Source organism: Neomonachus schauinslandi, chromosome 1, assembly GCF_002201575.2.
Source record: "Neomonachus schauinslandi chromosome 1, ASM220157v2, whole genome shotgun sequence".
NCBI classification, from domain to species: domain Eukaryota; kingdom Metazoa; phylum Chordata; class Mammalia; order Carnivora; family Phocidae; genus Neomonachus; species Neomonachus schauinslandi.
This window is the reverse complement of record NC_058403.1, coordinates 189,959,101-189,976,829: the sequence shown is the minus strand read 5'-3', so window position 1 is coordinate 189,976,829 and position 17,729 is coordinate 189,959,101. Positions and strand designations below refer to the sequence as shown.

The following is a 17,729-nucleotide window of genomic DNA, read 5'->3' as shown; positions in this document are numbered from 1 at the left end:
CTTAGGAGACACATGACTTACATTCAGTAAGACATGCACATCTATTTAAGAGGTCAACACACTTTTCTTTGCACTCAGTGAAAAGCATATTGTAAACTTAGTGAAAATAGAGCCATGATCTATATTTATTTTTAATAACACACTTGGAGAAAATGACTAAGATCTATGTAGGAGACTAAAGGGGAACTCAACTAGAAAAAACAGTGCTGTAAAGACCAAAGACATGATCTTGAAACACAGTCTGAAGTGGACTTTGTGTCTGATGGATGTGAAAGGTTTGTTTATTCATTCAACAAATTAATTAAGTATGTAGGTGCTAGGCGCAGGGATCCACAGTGAACAAGAGAGAATGACAAGGTCTCTACATACCTGATGCTTGGAGCTTCTAATCTTACATTTCTGTAGGCACTAACTATCTTATCCCAACAATGAGAAGGAAGTGCAGGGGTCCATAGGAGGTGCCTGAGCTCAGAAGGCTTTCCCATGGGAGGTGATGTCAAGGCTTAGACCCAAGGGATGAAGTGGGTGGGCCAGTTGCTGCGTGTGTAGGAGCACAGTGCTGGACAGACGGGGCTGTGTTGTAGGCAGAAGGAACAACTCAGCAAAGGCCGGGTGGTGAAACAGAGCTCTGAGCATTCTTTACACATGCAACCGTGTTTTTCCTAAGGTCAGAGCTAGAATTCATTTTAGCACACGGCAGGGCTTCCATATACTTTGTTATTATTATTATTACTATTAACATTATTATGTTAAGGAAGAGAACTTTGCATCAAGAGATTAGATCTGACTATACAATTCTAAGGGTCAACGGCTTTATGATTGGGAGATTTTTATGATTCCCCTTAAAGATCTGTTTAGAGCTTACAGACTTCTCCTTCTGGAAAACAAAGCTCCCCATGAAGTCGTAAATCTATATATCAACAGATGGTACATTTCTGATTTCTTTTTTCTTCATTGTGCACCGGGTCCCTCCAGGTTCCCAAGAAAACAGGCACAATGCCGCCCCCTCCTCAACCCTGACTTGGCTTCTTCATCAGATGCTTCCAGGAGCCCAAGACCTACAGGGCAAATGAACATCAGCGGGCGCTTATAATTGACGTTTTTTAATTAAGCCACAAGTGCTGATACAAACATGATTTTTCCAAGAGCTAAAACCCAGCTTCTTTGGCAAAGACCGGTTAGTAGAGCCAACCCCAAGAGCACCGTCTCTGGGGCGGCCAGAATAGGGTGTAGGACACTGGGCACCATGCCCAGGAAAACACTTACCCCTCTGAAATTCCAGGCTTTAGGGGAGGAGAACATGGGGAAGTTGTTTTGCCGCTGCCTCCTGGGCCTAGAAGAGGAGAAAAGACAAGACAATGTGTTCGTCACTCATGGGCTCGATACTCAGAGGAAATCACCGACTTCTGATGTAGTTTTATCAGAAAGAGAGATGGCTGGAGAAATGGCCCAGGCCGATGAGGCAGCTGGCCTTTTCTACAGCCCCAAAATCCTTCGCAGCCAAAGGCACTCCGAACTCCTTCCCAGTCCCCCAGGACAAGAGCTCCAGAGCCCCTTAGAAACCGTCAAGCTCCCACCCTTAAAAAATAAAATCGAACCTAAAATTCAACCTGGTTGCAATCAAAGAGCCAGACCGAGCTCCCGATCTTGATCTTTATTTCTCACACACAAGCAATTCCCAAATGGACATCATCAGCTGGTGTTTACAGCTTCAGCAGAGCCTGGAACTCTCCCTGGAGCAAGCTGCACCTGAGCTCCAGACTTTTAGAGGGACGGTCCACAGGACATGTAGCCGCTGCCTCGCCAGCCGGAACTGGTTTCCTCACCGATTAACATTTCCCCGTGAATCAGCATCCTTACACGTGACAGAGGCAGGTTCTGGTGGGATCAGCACCAGACGTGGGTAAACAGTACAGGGAAGGAAAGCAGGAGCAGTCTGGCTGGGCAACTCCAGACAGCTGCCAACAGACCACCAGGGACACTGTCTACGATGTTTCTACGGAGTAATAAATTACTCCTCCCAAAAATGTTGTGTCTGTCAATATGGCAATTCATATCTCATGTTTGCTTAAAATACCACCTCACTGAAAAGCATCCCTGAGAAAGGTTCATCTTGGACTTTCCCTGAGGTTTTAGTCACTGATGTGCAAAAAGGTACAGGATGTACCTTGGGTTCACTGATGTACCAAAAAGGTCCTAAGTTGTCAGTTTTTCACGGGATAGCCACAACTTTACTTCGACTTCCCTGCCATAATCAGCAGTAATGCGGGCAGAAGTGACCACTGCACAGGCTTGAGTCAGGCTCGAGTAAAAATCTTGACCGGCTCTCCCGTATGAAAGAGATGTAAGCGAACCGCAAGGTGATTATCCTAACAGCAACAGCTAACAGGTATTGAGTCCTTAAAACAGCACACGCTAAGACTTCATAGAGTTAATCATTGGCTCCCACACTGCGAGCTAGAGTTCGTCATTGTACCCATTTAAGAGATAAGAAAACAGAGACCTAAGGATATGAAGTGCCAGCTATCAGCACACAGGTGAAATCAGGATTCTGATCCCAGTTGTCTGATCTCAGATCCCACGGTGTTTTACTAGCTGTGCAACCCTGACCATGAGGCTTCATCTCTTGGGCTTTCATTCTGCCTCTGTGCAAAACAGGAGAAACGATACCCGGTACATAGAGTCAAGAAGGGATGACGGTTCCAGATCCAGTTCTATCACTGCTAAGTTCTCAAAGATGCCAGCACAGAGCCCCTTCCCCTCCTCCCAATTTCTGGCTCCAAGAACAGCCTTCGAGCAGGGGCACAGGACTGACACAGAAAAGCTGGGACAACTCACCAAAAGCTGTGTCTTTATATCCAGCCCTACTTCTACCACACCCTCCTCCTCACCCACACAGACAACAATAAACACCCAAGCTAATAACATCTCAAGACACAGAACACGTGGGTGGTTATTTAGATTTAATACACTTCTCTATTAAGTAACATGTTGGTCTAAGTTCTTCTAAAAAAGCATATCCCCCTTGAGAGAAAAAAAAACTTAGAATTTAACAAAACATCTCCCTGGATACTGTTCCCTGCTCTCCCAGGTTAGAATTGGGCTTTGCTTTCCTAATTATTTGATGAGCTCCACTGCTTCCAGAGCAACAACATACAGCAAGCAGAACATTGTGAGTAAATGGGCCCCTGTTTTATATGTCGGGTCCACAGAAAATTATGATCACAATAATTAACAGCAATTAAGTTACATGATGTGCCAGGGACTATGCTAAACACTTTGCCTACATAATCTAAGTCTCACAATAAGATAGGTTATTATGTTACGGTATATTGTTAGTACATGATATACAGGTAGTGTTATAATGGTGCTATATAATATTTTATATATATAAAAATACATATGTACAAATTTATAATACATTATAATGGCAATATATATTTTTAAAGATACTTTTATTTATTTAAGCTCTACACCCAATGTGGGGCTTGACCTCAAAATCAAGAGTCATATGCTCTACCAGGCGCCCCAGCATTATACACTTTTAAGTAAATAACTTTGTATCATATTTTCATATAATATTATGGTATAATGGGGAATATTACCATTACCCCATCCCACAGATGAGATAAACTAGGACTCGGAGAGGTTAAGCCACATGCCAAAAGTCACATAGCTGGTAGGTGGCCAAGTTGGGATTCATAACCAGATGTGCCTTCCTCCAGATTCAGAGGATGTAGCCCCTCTCATACAGAGAGAAGCCCCACCAAACAGGGCATGGCATGCTTTTAGAAGAATATGGCCTAGGGGTTCCTTGTGGGAGGGCACCAGCTCAGTAGGGCCTCACACTAAGAAGCCTCATAGGTAAAGAAAAAGGATCAGAGCAAATCTGTCAATCCAGGGCACTCTCATGGCAATTTGGACACACCCCTCTTGGCTGGGGAAACTGCCAGGAAACCTACCAAGAGAAGGACTGTCCCTAATTGTAGGCTCCCCACAACCCTTGTATTCCATCACCAGCCAGGCTTCCAGATCATTCACATTAGCTGGAACCCCTTTAATAGTCTGATCTGGCATCATAAGAGTCTCCTACTAGTATCCTCCTTCTCCCCAGCCAAACATTAGCACCCAGGTGGCTTCAAAAGATGGCTTCAGGAGAGGCACCTGGGTGGCTCAGTCAGTTAAGTGTCTGACTCTTGATTTCGGCTCCCAGGTCCTGATCCCAGGGTCCTGGGATCTGGGCCTGTGTTGGGCCCCCTGCTCAGGGGGCAGTCTGCTTGTCTCCCTCTCCCTCTGCCCCTCCCCCCCACTGCTTGAGTCCACGCCCCACGCACGCATGCATGGTTAAGAAGCGCAGCTTGTCCTGCAGATGTCAGGAGAACAGTGCTGACCAGTACCCATCCACCTCCGTGAAGGAACCCATGGGGAGCCAGGGGTGGGCATGCAGCAGGAGAGAAGCCACTGAGACAGGAGGGAGAGCTTCTCGACTAGAAGGAGATGATAACCATAGGAAAGGCTAGGAAGAAAAGTTATAAACATTCCCTCCTCCAGAGAGCTTATGGTAGACATGGAGAAATGCCCACGGGAGGAGCAAAAAGTCAGGATTCAAGATGCATTTAGGGAATGATCTCAGATTCAGGTGTGTGTGTGGTTAGACTCAAACAGAATAAGCTCAGTAGCAATTGGCCTCAGGGTTAGCAACAGAATGTATTTCCCGCCACAGGAAAACAAAAACAACTTTTTCCCACCACCTTGGGAGGTGACCATTTCCAGAGCAGCTCCTAAGAGTATGGGTTTCAGAAGCTTCTGCTGCCCATGCACTATGTGGGGCTAAGAGCCTAGTGTCTGGGGTAGGAACAACTTGAGGCTCCAAGAGTGGCTCCCTCCCTTTCTTGTTGGGGGACTTCAGGCTACCTACTCTCTACTCCCTCTGAACCTCCATTTTCTCATCTGTAAAATGGGGATAATAATCTCTCTTCACAAAATTGAAGCATTAATGTACTATATAAAATGGCAGGGAATCTGGCACATGCCAGATGCTCAAATTAGCTATTACAGTAGTTCCCCCGTCTGCATGAAGGGTATGTTTCAGGGGCACCTGGCTGGCTCAGTAGGTGGAGCATGTGACTCTTGATCTTTGGGTTGTGAGTTCCAGCCCCACACTGGATGCAGAGCTTACTTTAAAAAAAGGGTACGTTTGAAGACTCCCAGTGGATGCCTAAACCAACGGATATGACTGAACCCCATACATGCTATGTTTTGTCCTATACATATGTACCTATTATGAATGAGGCATAGAAGGGGATGACAACAATAACTCCTAATAAGATAGAATTATAACAGGGGCGCCTGGGTGGCTCAGTCGTTAAGCGTCTGCCTTCGGCTCAGGTCATGATCCCAGGGTCCTGGGATCGAGCCCCGCATCGGGCTCCCTGCTCGGCGGGAAGCCTGCTCTCCCTCTTCCACTCCCCCTGCTTGTGTTCCCTCTCTCGCTGTGTCTCTATCAAATAAATAAAATCTTTAAAAAAAAAAAAAAGAATTATAACAGGAGCACCTGGGTGGCTCAGTCAGTTGAGTGAACGACTTTTGATTTCAGTTCAGGTCATGATCTCAAGGTCATGCGATTAAGCCGCACGGCAGCCACACCCAGCATGGAGCCTGCTTAAGATTCTCTCTCTCCCTCTCCTCCCCACCCCGCTCTCTCCAAAAAAAAGAAAAAGAAGAATTATAACACCAAATGTAGTAATAAAAGTTATGTGAATGTGGCCTCTCTCAAGTATCTCATTGTACTGTATCGCCCTTCTTATGATGATGTGAGCTGATAAAATGCCTGTGTGATCAGATGCAGTAGGTGAATGACATGGGCGTTGTATGTAGCGTTAGGTTACTACTGACCTTCTGACAATTCATCATAAGGAGGAGCATCTTGAAGACTCCTTCTTTAACCCAAAAAGAAGGAATGTTACTTATCATCATCATTGCTATGGCTCATGTTGGACAGCCAGTGAAAATCACACTGATTCTTATACATTGGATAAAACAGAAATAAAACAAAGGCTTCAACCTCCCATATTTGTGTTAGACAACAGCATGGCCACAAATATGAACACAATGTAACTGTGAGAAGTGATCCCCTCCATTCCCTGTCTAATTTCCTGCCCCCCACCCCACTTCCCTTCCAAAGAGTACCATCTTTGCCAGCATTTTGTATTTGTTTTAAATATTTTAATGTCTTAATTCTCAGCTCAAGGCATCTTGCTAATAAAACTTTCCTTTTATTTCTTTTGTTTTACTTCTCTCTATCCATAAAGACAATTGTAGCACTACTAAGAAAGCCAAAAAGCTACATTTTATAAGGAAAATTAATGCAGAATATGGTACCACCTGTGCCAGGTAATATTTTTAAAGATTTATTCATTCATTTTTAGAGAGAGAGAGAGAAAGAGAGTGTGTGAGCAGAAGGAGGGCCAGAGGGAGAGGGGAGGCAGACTTTCCTCTGAGCACAGAACCCGACACGGGCCCGATCCCATGACCCTGAGACCACAACGTGAGCCGAAATCACGAGGGGGACGCTCAGCTGACTGAGCCACCCAGGCGCCCCCGGGCCAGGTATTTTTATTCTGTTTGGATCACTTAAGACAGTGACAGTCTCTTTCAGGTAAATGTCTTCTTAGTTCTGTTTGTGGTACATAATTGAGGATGGACTGGCAGGTGTTTAGCCCGGTGAAGACAGAATTCTTTGTGGAGAAGCTCACGGTGAAGAGGTAGTTTGCCAAATAGAAAGCTCCTCACTCTGGCTCATCTCTTACAAAAAAGCACCAAGGCACCACCCGGTAACACGTTTCCAGCTTCATTCACTCCTGCCATGGCTGCCGCCCCAACTCTTTATGTCCTGATACGTTGTGGGGAAAAAGGATCACAGAACCTCAGAAATAGCCAATTGGTACAAGCACTCAACACTAGTTGGATCCTCAGCAACAGTCCTGTTGAGAAGGCACCCTGAAAGAGAGCCTGCACCCTTTGGAAAGGGGGGCTGTACCCCATCATAGGGCTCACACATTAATTTGTCTCCAATATTATAGAACACCTTCTAGAGGGCAGACACAGTACCAGACATTAGAGATACAGTTACATTACATTAATGAACAACACAGATCCAGTGTCTGCTTTCATGAAACTTACAAAAAGACAATGAGAGAGAGAGAGAACATAGTAAGTCTTTAAAAAAAAAAAAAAAGAGTGGTATAGGGAGTGCCAAAGGGGCTCAATCATCTGAGGAGCCAGAAGGACCTCCCAGAGGAAATGAGGCCTCCCTGTGACCTGACAGAGATGAGGGACTCAAGCAGGTGATAAGATGGAGCAACAGGCCAGGCCACAGGAAAAGCAAGCTAAAAATGCAGGAGGTAAAAAGCTGATCTTTGCAAAGATTACCAAAATAGACAAAACTGCCCAAACTGATTGCTAAAGTTAAAAGAGTCAAGAGTTAAGATGCAAAAGAGAGATGGCACATTGGAAAAACTGGAAGCTAAATTTAACATCTTACACATCTGTCAATAGAGGACAGCTTAGATGAAGCTATATTCGTTCTTTGCAGTGGAAGACCACGTAGGACCATATGGTAACGAAAAATCTAAAAAAAAAAAGGAGAGAGAGGGGTGCCTGGGTGGTTCAGTCGGTTAAGCGTCTGCCTTTGGCTCAGGTCATGATCCCGGGGTCCTGGGATCGAGCCCCACGTCGGGCTCCCTGCTCAGCGGGGAGTCTGCTTTTCCCTCTGCCTGCTGCTCCCCCTGCTTGTGCTCGCTCTCTCTCTCTCTCTGTCAAATAAATAAATAAAATCTTTTAAAAAAGAGAGAGAAAGGAAATCCAAGTTGCAGGAGATATGCATGATATATGATATAGTACTATTTAGAATCTCACAAAATAACCCTCTATTGTTGATAGCCACACATATACGTAGTAAGACTACAGATGAAAAGGCTTTATCAACGGCAGTGGAGTGGTTCCCTCTGGGGACTGAGAGGGAAAAGGGACTGGAGTGTGTGAGGCTTCATCTCTACCTGTAATGTTCCATTTATTCACATAAAAATTCTGAAGCCAACAGGACAAAATGATGTTTATTAAATCTAGAAGTATCATATGATCTCACTGATATGAGGAATTCTTAATCTCAGGAAACAAAATGAGGGTTGCTGGAGTGGTGAGGGGTGGGAGGGATGGGGGGGCTGGGTGATGGACGTTGGGGAGGGTATGTGCTATGGTGAGCGCTGTGAATTGTGTAAGACTGTTGAATTACAGACCTGTACCTCTGAAACAAATAATACATTATATGTTAAAAAAAAAAAAAAAGAAGATAGTAGGAAGGGAAAAATGAAGGGGGGACATTGGAGGGGGAGACAAACCATGCGAGACTATGGACTCTGAGAAACAAACTGAGGGTTTTAGAGGGGAGGGGGGTGGGGGGATGGGTTAGCCCAGTGATGGGTATTAAGGAGGGCATGTACTGCATGGAGCACTGGGTGTTATATGCAAACGACGAATCATGGAACGCTACATCAAAAACTAATGATGTAATGTACGGTGACTAACATAACATAATTAAATTAAAAAATAAATAAATAAATGGTAGGTACAGAGATGAATGTTATAATAGCCTATATTTTGCTATATGGGTGAAATAGTTTATAATTAATAACAATAAACAAATGAATAAATTATGGCACAGCCATATAATAAAATACTAAGGCATCCATTAAAGATAACACCCTCACCAGCAAGGACCATAAAATACAGTGTGTACAAAAAGCAGGGCAACACATAAACCCATTTATGTTTACACACACACACACGCACGTACAGAATCAGCTGTGTATGCCAAGTGAGGGCCCTGGAAGGGCACGTGCCCAACTGTTGACAGTGATTGATTATGTGTGTGGCCACAGTGGGGGTGGGAAGCATAGATGTGGACATCATCTTTTACATTATGTATTTTTAAATCTTTACTATGGAAATGTATTGTGCAATGAAAATCATGATAATGTTTACTGAAAGGCCTTGGCAGATAGGGAAGGAGGCAGAGAGGCATGAGATGAGGCTGAAGAGGTGGCCAGAGCTGGACAGTGCAGAACCTTAAATTTTCGGGTTGGGGGGTTGGCCATGGGCTGAAGGGCCTCCAGTGAAGCTACAGAGTGGGGCATGACATGAGGTCAGTCTTTGGAAAGATCCCTCTGACTAGAGGGAAGAGAAGACAGCCTAAGGGTCCAGAATGAAGGCAGAGACCAGCAGGGAGGCATCCAGATCCAAGGCAGCCTCTCTCATGGGGCACTTTCTGAAGGCAAAGAAGTCAGAAGTGTCCGTTCAGACTTCTTTTCCCCATTTTCTATCCCTCCGCCAGTTGTTTTCTAGAACAGCACTGTCCAATGGAAATATCATGTGAATGGCATATGTAATTTTAAAATTTCAGTCACATTAAAACGGTACATAGAAACAGGTAAGTTTAGTTTTAATAATATAGTTTATTTAACCCAAAATATTCAGATACTATTATCAGTTCAATAGATATACATCAGTGTAATAGAAAAAAATATTAGAGATATTTTACATTTTTCCCATCTTCAAAATCCAATGAGTATTTTACTGGGGCGCCTGGGAGGCTCAGTCAGTTAAGTGTCCAACTCTTGATTTCAGCTCAGGTCATGATCTCGAGGTCAAGACATCGAGCCCCACAGCTGGCTCTGCACTGAGTGGGGAGCCTGCTGAAGATTCTCTCTCTCTCTCTCCCTCTGCCTTTCCCCCCTCTTGCCCATGTTGTCGCTCTCTGTGTCTCTCTCTTCAATAAATAAATATATTTTTTTAAATCCAATGAGTATTTTACTCTTACATCAATCTTAATTGGCACTAGCCATGTTTCAAGGGCTCAGTAGCAGTATGTGCCATGTGTTTATCATACTGGACAGCACGGTTATAGAAAAACAACACATGAGGGCGCCTGGGTGGCTCAGTGGGTTAAGCATCTGCCTTCAGTTCAGGTCATGGTCCCGGAGTTCTGGGATCGAGCCCCGCATCGGGCTCCCTGTTCAGTAGGGAGTCTGCTTCTCCCTCCGCCTGCAACTCCCCCTGCTTGTGCTCTCTCTGTCAAACAAATAAATAAAATCTTTAAAAAAGAAAAAAAGAAGATGTGGGGTATATATATATGTGTGTGTGTGTGTGTGTGTGTGTGTAATGGAATATTACTCAGCCATAAAAAAGAATGAAATCTTGCCATTTCCAATGACATGGGTGGAGCTAGAGAGTATCATGCTAAGTGAAATAAGTCAATCAGAGAAAGACAAATACCATATGATTTCACTCATATGTAGAATTTAAGAAACAAAACAAATGAGCAAAGGGGGAAAAAAAGAGAGGCAAACCAAGAAAAAGACTCTTAACTACAGAGAACAAACTGATGGTTACCAGAGGGATGGGTGAAACAGGTGATGGGGATGAAGGAGGGCACTTGTCCTGATGAGCACCGGGTGATGTATGGAAGTGTTGAATCACTATACTGTTCACCTGAAACTAGTATTACACTGCATGTTAACTAACTGGAATTTAAATAAAAACTTTTTAAAAAGGGAAAAAGCCTTATGTTTCATTGCTTTAAAAATCTAAAAATATTTTAAAAATAGTGAGAATAAAATAAAGATAATTTTCAGGCAAAATAAAAGATATGTATCTAATGGAAAAAAATCCTCATGAAATAATAATGCAAAATAAAATACTGTTAATTATACCAGAAGCGGGAATTGTGTAAAGAAAAGCCAGGAGAGTAAGCACTCTGTGTCTGGGAACTGATAAAAATGGCTTAGATGTGGAGTTTTATCAGCACTTGTGAGAAATCCGCCCTACAAGCCCTGTTTCGGAGACCCATATTTATGTGAATCCTTCAACAATGATAAAAATTCCCACACTCTGGCTTTCTCCGCTTCCTCCCATTCTCCACTCCTGGCCCTGGCTCTCTGTGCTCAGAGATTCTGCAGCAACACCCATTCCATCCTTTGCTCCCACCCCATGAGGCATTCTGCTGCATTTCTCTTTCACCCTGGAGCTACCTACAAAGCTTTTATCTTCAGAACAACTTTTCATGAGCGTAGTCTTCCAGAAAAAGAACTCTCAATGGTAAATTTTAATGTTTCCCAAGCAGATGTCAGGGTGCCTGGGTGGCTCAGTCATTAAGCGTCTGCCTTAGGCTCAGGTTATGATCCCAGGACCCGGGGATCGAGCCCCGCATAGGGCTCCCTGCTCCGTGGGAAGCCTGCTTCTCTCTCTCCCATCCCCCCTGCTTGTGTTCCCTCTCTCACTGTGTCTCTCTCTGTCAAATAAATAAATAAAATCTTAAAAAAAAAAAAAAGTGCAGATGTCTTGGGGGCACCTGGGTGGCTCAGTCAGTTAAGTGTCCAACTCTTGATCTCAGCTCAGGTCTCTATCTCAGGGTTGTGAGTTCGAGCCCTACACTGGGCTCCAAGTTGGGCATGGAGCCTACTTAAAAAAAAAAAAAAAAAGGAGTGCAGATGCTTGGAGTCAGCTCTGCCATTCACTAGCTCTGTGACCAGGGACAAGTGACTTACCCACTCTTTTCCCTACTTCCCCCATCTGTAAAATGGAGGTAATAACAGGATCCCCTTATAGAGTTGCTGTGAGGATTGAGTTAATATACGTAAGGCTCTTAGCACCTGACGCCCAAAAGGTGCACTTTAAAAATTAGCCCACTTCTGGGTGACGAGCTCTGGCAGGCCAGGGACTGTGTGACTTGGGTTCACTGCTGTCTCCGTACTCCCTGCACTTAATAGGACCTGAATCAATAGCTGGAGAATGAATGCGTGGTGCTTGCCCTGTAGGTCTGTGGTCAGCGGTGTCACCGAGGAGCCTTACGTACACACTGACAGAACAGGAATATGACCAGATGCCCTTGAGAGAGGGAGAGCAGGTTGGACAGCTGAGGCCATCTCTTGGGCCCTCTGAGCACTGGCCATGCATGGCCCTGAGGCAAGGCTGACATGGGTTGTGGATCTGCCTCCATCTCAGCCTTCTCTTTTCCCAGGCCTCTCTCAGGCTTTGCTGGGTCCTAGGATAGGCACTTTCTGAACACAAGTTCCTCAAATTCAACACAGTTCCTCAGTGAGCAATTGTTCAAATGAACAGCACCAGAGGGAAGGGACCCTGGTCATGAGGGCAGGTCAGACTCCAGCATGGCACCTTCCCAAAGGTATTTAAGTGCATTCTGGATTATATATGATTTTCACCTTATTAATCCTGCTATACTTCCCATGCTGTCTCCTTATCCAGGAGAAAGTACCTACAAAATGCCATAACTGCCCCCAGGAAATTAAAACCAGAACACTCAGAGACACCATCCCATCATGACAAATACACCAATGCTCCTGTCCACTTGCATACTTCAAGTCCAGAGTGGGTCAGAGGTTGCTCATTCACATTTCCATGTGTTTGGCAGCCACTGTAAACCTTTCTAGAACAAAGTAAACCCACCGAAAAGAGACAACAGCCACACAAGGTGGTCAGAGCATGGACTCTGCAGTCTCCAAGACCCTGGTTCAAGCCCAAGTCTACCAAGTGATCTTGGGCAACTTACAGAACTTCCCCGAGCCTGTTTCCAACTTGAAACCAAAGGCAAATCACAAACCAGTGAGTCCAGATCACACAGTCAAAGAGCAGCTACTTCTACTATCTGCCTATTCTCCTACTCTGCTGTGTTTTTCTCCATAGAATTGATCACCTCCTAATGTAAGCTCTGGGAGAACGGAACTATGTTTTACTCTGCAGCATCCCTTATGCCCTCAATGATGCCTGGCACATAGTAGACGCCCAGCAAATATTTAGAGCTAACATTTATTAAGCTTTCAGTGGGAGCCAGGTAGTACACAAAGCACTGTACAGGAATTATTGACTTACTCCTCATAACAACCCCATGAAATCTGTCTCACCACGTCCATTTTCAAGTTGGAAATGGAGGCTTGGGGAAGTTTGGGGAGCAGAAACCACATGGTAAGGGTCTTAAAGCCTCCTGCAAGGTTTTGGATTTTAGTCTGAGTGGGAAGCCACAGGAAGATTCTGAGCAGAGAAGAAACATGACCTATGTTTTAAAAGGACTGTTCTCAATGCTGTGTGGAGGGAACACTGTAGGGGCAAGACAAGGGAGGTGGTGAAGGAGTTCCTGCAATAGCCCAGGTGAGAGGCAGCAGGGACAGACGTGGACCAAGATGGTGGCGGTGGTGAGCTGTAGTGCAAGTATGCACATATTTGAAGATAAGGTAACAGGATTTGCCAATGGGTTGGATATGGAGGGTGAAATGAGAAAGAAGTAAAAGACGCTCTAAGAATTTTAGCCTGAGCAACTGGGAAGACAGAAAAGACCAATTGGAGGAACAGACTGGGGGACAAAAATCAAAAGCAGACAGATCATCTATATTCGTATGGATCTCCAAATGGAGATTAGAGTGAGCAGTTGGATACAAGAAATTGAAGAGTATATTCAAGAGGCATCAGCCTTTAGACTGAGGAGGAGCCCCACTTCAGTGAGGAGAGAACCAAGGGAGAGGAGCATTCCAGAAGCCAGGTAAGAAAGTGTTTCAGGGACGGAGTGCTCAACTATATCATTAAGTAGGGGATGGAGAAACGCCCAGTGAATTCAGCAAAGCAGGGGTCCCAGATGACTTGACAGGATAAAGTGAATGGAGTTGGGGACAGACTTGAGAGGGGCTTGTCTCAAGATTACCCAGAAGCAATGTCCGTAGAAAATCTAAGTTGACAAGGATCTTAGATATTGGCCAGTCCACCGAAGTCATTAAAATAAGAGCTCCCTAAGGGTGAGCACTTCATCTTTTTTTTTTTTAAGATTTTTTTTTTTTTTTTGAGAGAGAGAGAGAGAGCAAGCATGGAGGTGGGGGATAGAGGGGGAGGGAGAGAGACAATCTCCAGCAGATTCCCTGCTGAGCACAGAGCCCAAAGTGGGGCTTGATCTCCATGACCTTGAGATCATGACCTGAGCTGAAATCATGAGTTGGATGCTTAACTGACTGAGTCACCCAGGCACCCCCTTCATCGGCCTTTTTAATGTTTTAGTCCCACCTTCTGGACACCTGGCACATGATAGATGCTCAATAAATATTTGCAAGACTTCTTTGAACTTTCTTGACATCTCCAGTCAAACAGGACAGGTCAACAGGAAATTTGCATCCTTAATAGGATGGTATGGAAGACAGTGAGGAAACTCATACACAAATTATCCCAAGATGGAATGTTTCATTCCCTTCCCTTGACTAAAGAAACTATAATTAACACTACTTGGCATTTATTCAGCATGGAAATAACGTGTTTTCCAGTTACTCCTCATTGGCATTCAGATCTATATCATCAGTGGATTAAACGGCTTCTCACTGGCAACACCAAATCTCACCATTCAAGCTAACTATAAGCTGGTCTAATTAGCATAAATTACAGAATATTTTTAAAAGGATGTTTTGTCACAGAGGTCTTTTGGAAATCCAATTTAGGAAAATTATTGTTTCCTATTCTCAAAGTGCTGACCTGCAGGCAACGTTTCTAAAGCATTTAGGGGTCACTTTTAAAAGCAAGGGGATCATTCTCCTGCTCCCCACCTGCATCCATCTGAATTATGGCACATTTTCAATGGGAAAGGCTTCATTACATCCTAAGGAAATCCACATCCTGCACCTCCAGGTCACAGTCCGGCAGAGAGAGGCCTCACGTCCCTCCGGAAAGGATAATTAGTTTTCTACCCTTTAATCAAGGAGCAGCAGATTGTTGTTTTTCTAAAGTTTTGCCTGGGGAGAGCCTGTTCTTTCCCGAGTGTGCGTTTTTCTAACTAGGACTCCTTGTACGTACCCAACCTTCCCTGAGCCAACACTGAGAGGCACTCCCCCCTTATCTGAAATGAAAAACTGACTCTCCACTGATGACAGCATCTGGCCCCTCAATTCCACAGATGTGGGATCAGGTCATGGTCATCACAAATTACCGGCACCAATGATCTTTTACTTATGGACCAAGAGAATCCTCAATGTCTCTATCATGGAGATCATGTTTTTAAGGGTTTACTTTAAAAAAAATGCTTATCATGTGCCAGATACCTAGTGCTTAATAAATATTAACTCATTTAACCCTCAAAACAATCTTATAAGTAAATACTTTTATTATTCCCACTTTACAGATGAGGAAACTGAAGCTCAGAGAGGTTAAGCGATTTGTCCAAAATCACACAGCCAGTAGGTGGCAGAGCCAGGATTGAAACCCAGGCAGTCTGGCTCCAGAAAACAGAGGAACAGATGTTAAAACCACTGAGGAAGAAGTGACAACAGAGAAAAGAAGATGGAAACCAAAATGCCTACTATGTGCTAGGCCCAGAGCCAATGCTACTGGTTGGTTCCTCTTTACATGAAGTGCAATTGGACTTTTTTAAAAAATTTTTTTCAATTAGACTTTAAAAATAACAATATAATAGTGATGATCAGAGATTAGTATTATGTGTTGGTTTTTCTACATCAGCAAATAGAAATCCATGCAGATTCACTGGTATATTTTTACTGTGTGCATGTTACTTTGATAAAAGTATAATTTTAGTTTAAAAATTTCAATGGCTGAGTTTTCTTTATGTCTTAAAGGGATCTGAATCAAATAAACAGCCCTTGGAAGGTGTTTTTAAAAAATCACCCTGAACTCTCTTTCCAATTTTTGTCTTAAAAAGAAAAGTAAGAGAAGTCTTTGGAATTATTTTATCCAACTGTATACAAATCAGAAACAAAAAGGAAGGAGATAAATTCATGTTTTTCAAATCCTGGAAAGCTCTAACTCAAAAATTATATTTACAGACACCATACTTTGCTAGCTTCTATCTAACAGGCATTCTATGAAGGTTTTTTACCCAGGGTAGGGCAGAGGAAAGTCTTCACACTTTATTCAGCAATACATTGATCAGGGGCTCCTGGGTGGCTCAGTCAGTTGAGCATCTGACTTCGGCTCAGGTCGTGGTCTCAGGGTCCTGAGATGGAGCCCCAAGTCGAGCTCCCTGCTCAGTGGGGAGTCTGATTCTCCCTCTCTCTCTGCCCCTCCCTCCGCTCATGCTCTCGCTCTCTCAAATTAATTAATTAATACTATATTGATCAGAAGCTAATAAATAAATCAGTATGTAGGTGGCCTAACGCCTCCAAAATGAAAATCACAATCCTAAAAATTAGGATTCAGAAACGGGCATCTCTAACAAATGTTCTGTTGATTCTAGCTCAGTTAAAAACACCAAAAATTCTTAAATTAGCCAGCATCACTTAAAGCAGTTTATTGACTTTCTGATAGGACCTATCACAGTCTCCAAGGTAATTATAAGCTCATGAATGCTGTTTTTGGCAGTGACTGGGGCCATACATCAAAACATGTTTATTCCCAAACTGTCAGTAAAATATGGTGGTGGGGGTGGGACCACATCAGCATAAATGGAGAAAAAGGAAAAGGTAATGCTAGGGGCACCATTCAAACTGAGGTTATTTATTTATTTATTTATTTATTTATTTATTTATTTGAGAGAGAGAATGAGAGAGAGAGAGAGCACATGAGAGCGGGGAGGGTCAGAAGGAGAAGCAGACTCCCTGCTGAGCAGGAAGCCCGATGCGGGACTCGATCCTGAGACTCCAGGATCATGACCTGAGCCGAAGGCAGTCGCTTAACCAACTGAGCCACCCAGGCACCCCAAACTGAGGTTATTTCATCACTATGACAAACAGTAAGTCACCCTCAAAATCCTGGGTGAGAGAGAGTAATTCTGAACAAGACAATTCCTCAAAGTAAGAGAAATTCTGAGTATATTATTGAATATATTTCAATAATAATAATAATAATAATAATGCTATTAGTACTGTGCTTATTATGTGGATTAGTTCATTTAATTTTCATGGGTGCCCGGAAAATAAGGGCCATCACAGAAGAAGGCTGTGTCACTGGGAGGTTAGACTTGGAAATGCTCCATGGCTGCTAAAAGTCAGAGCCAAGACAACCAGATTGCAGGATGCCTGCTCTCGGCCCCTGAGTCCTGCCAAACCGTCTAAGGGATCTTCTGGCCACCTAATCCACAAAAGCCACCAAACTGAGGAGGGAAAAAATTAGCCGTGTTGATCAGTGATGTGCTGCTTATCAAATATTTCTATCAACCATGGTCCCGATGCACGGGTCGGAGCAAGCCCCCAGCCATCCTCTAGGGCAGCTCCTCTTCCAGCTCACCAGCTGGGCTCCAGTGGGAACCGACCTACTCCCATCAGCATTGCTATAGCTGTCACCATGGCAACCGCCCATTGTCGCCCAGGCAAAGATGCTCTCCCCGCTCTTGGGAGCCCTGATTCAGGGACGCAGCCCCATAGAAACGCATGTTTTTACCTGCTCCCAACTTGCTCAAGTCTTTACAAGACTGAAAACCAACTGGGGGTTCCCCAGGCCCCTGCCTGCATTTGGACCAGACTAATATAAAGGCCGAGAGGGAGATGGGGCTCATGGAGAGGCTGTACAGAACTGAGGAGTGGGTAGTCAACCTCACCTGGCAGGGCTGTCTGAGCTCTGGCTCTGGCACGCCCTACCTGGGGACGCTAAGCAAAGGGTTTGGCCTCTGGGAACCTATGTTTTAGAATACGAAAAACAAGGATAATGTTAAAATTTTACACTTTCTAGAACTGTTG

General features: G+C 44.1%; 1 protein-coding gene across 1 annotated transcript in view; it reads right to left on the bottom strand.

Annotated features, from left to right (window-relative positions):
• ARHGEF3 (Rho guanine nucleotide exchange factor 3) overlaps positions 1 to 17,729 on the bottom strand; it is a 296,174-nt gene that overhangs the window by 202,547 nt on the left and 75,898 nt on the right. Inside the window, exon 3 of the mRNA XM_021695012.1 lies at positions 1,267 to 1,333. Within this exon, the coding sequence (XP_021550687.1) occupies positions 1,267 to 1,333 (67 nt within the window). The remainder of the gene's footprint in view (positions 1 to 1,266; positions 1,334 to 17,729) is intronic.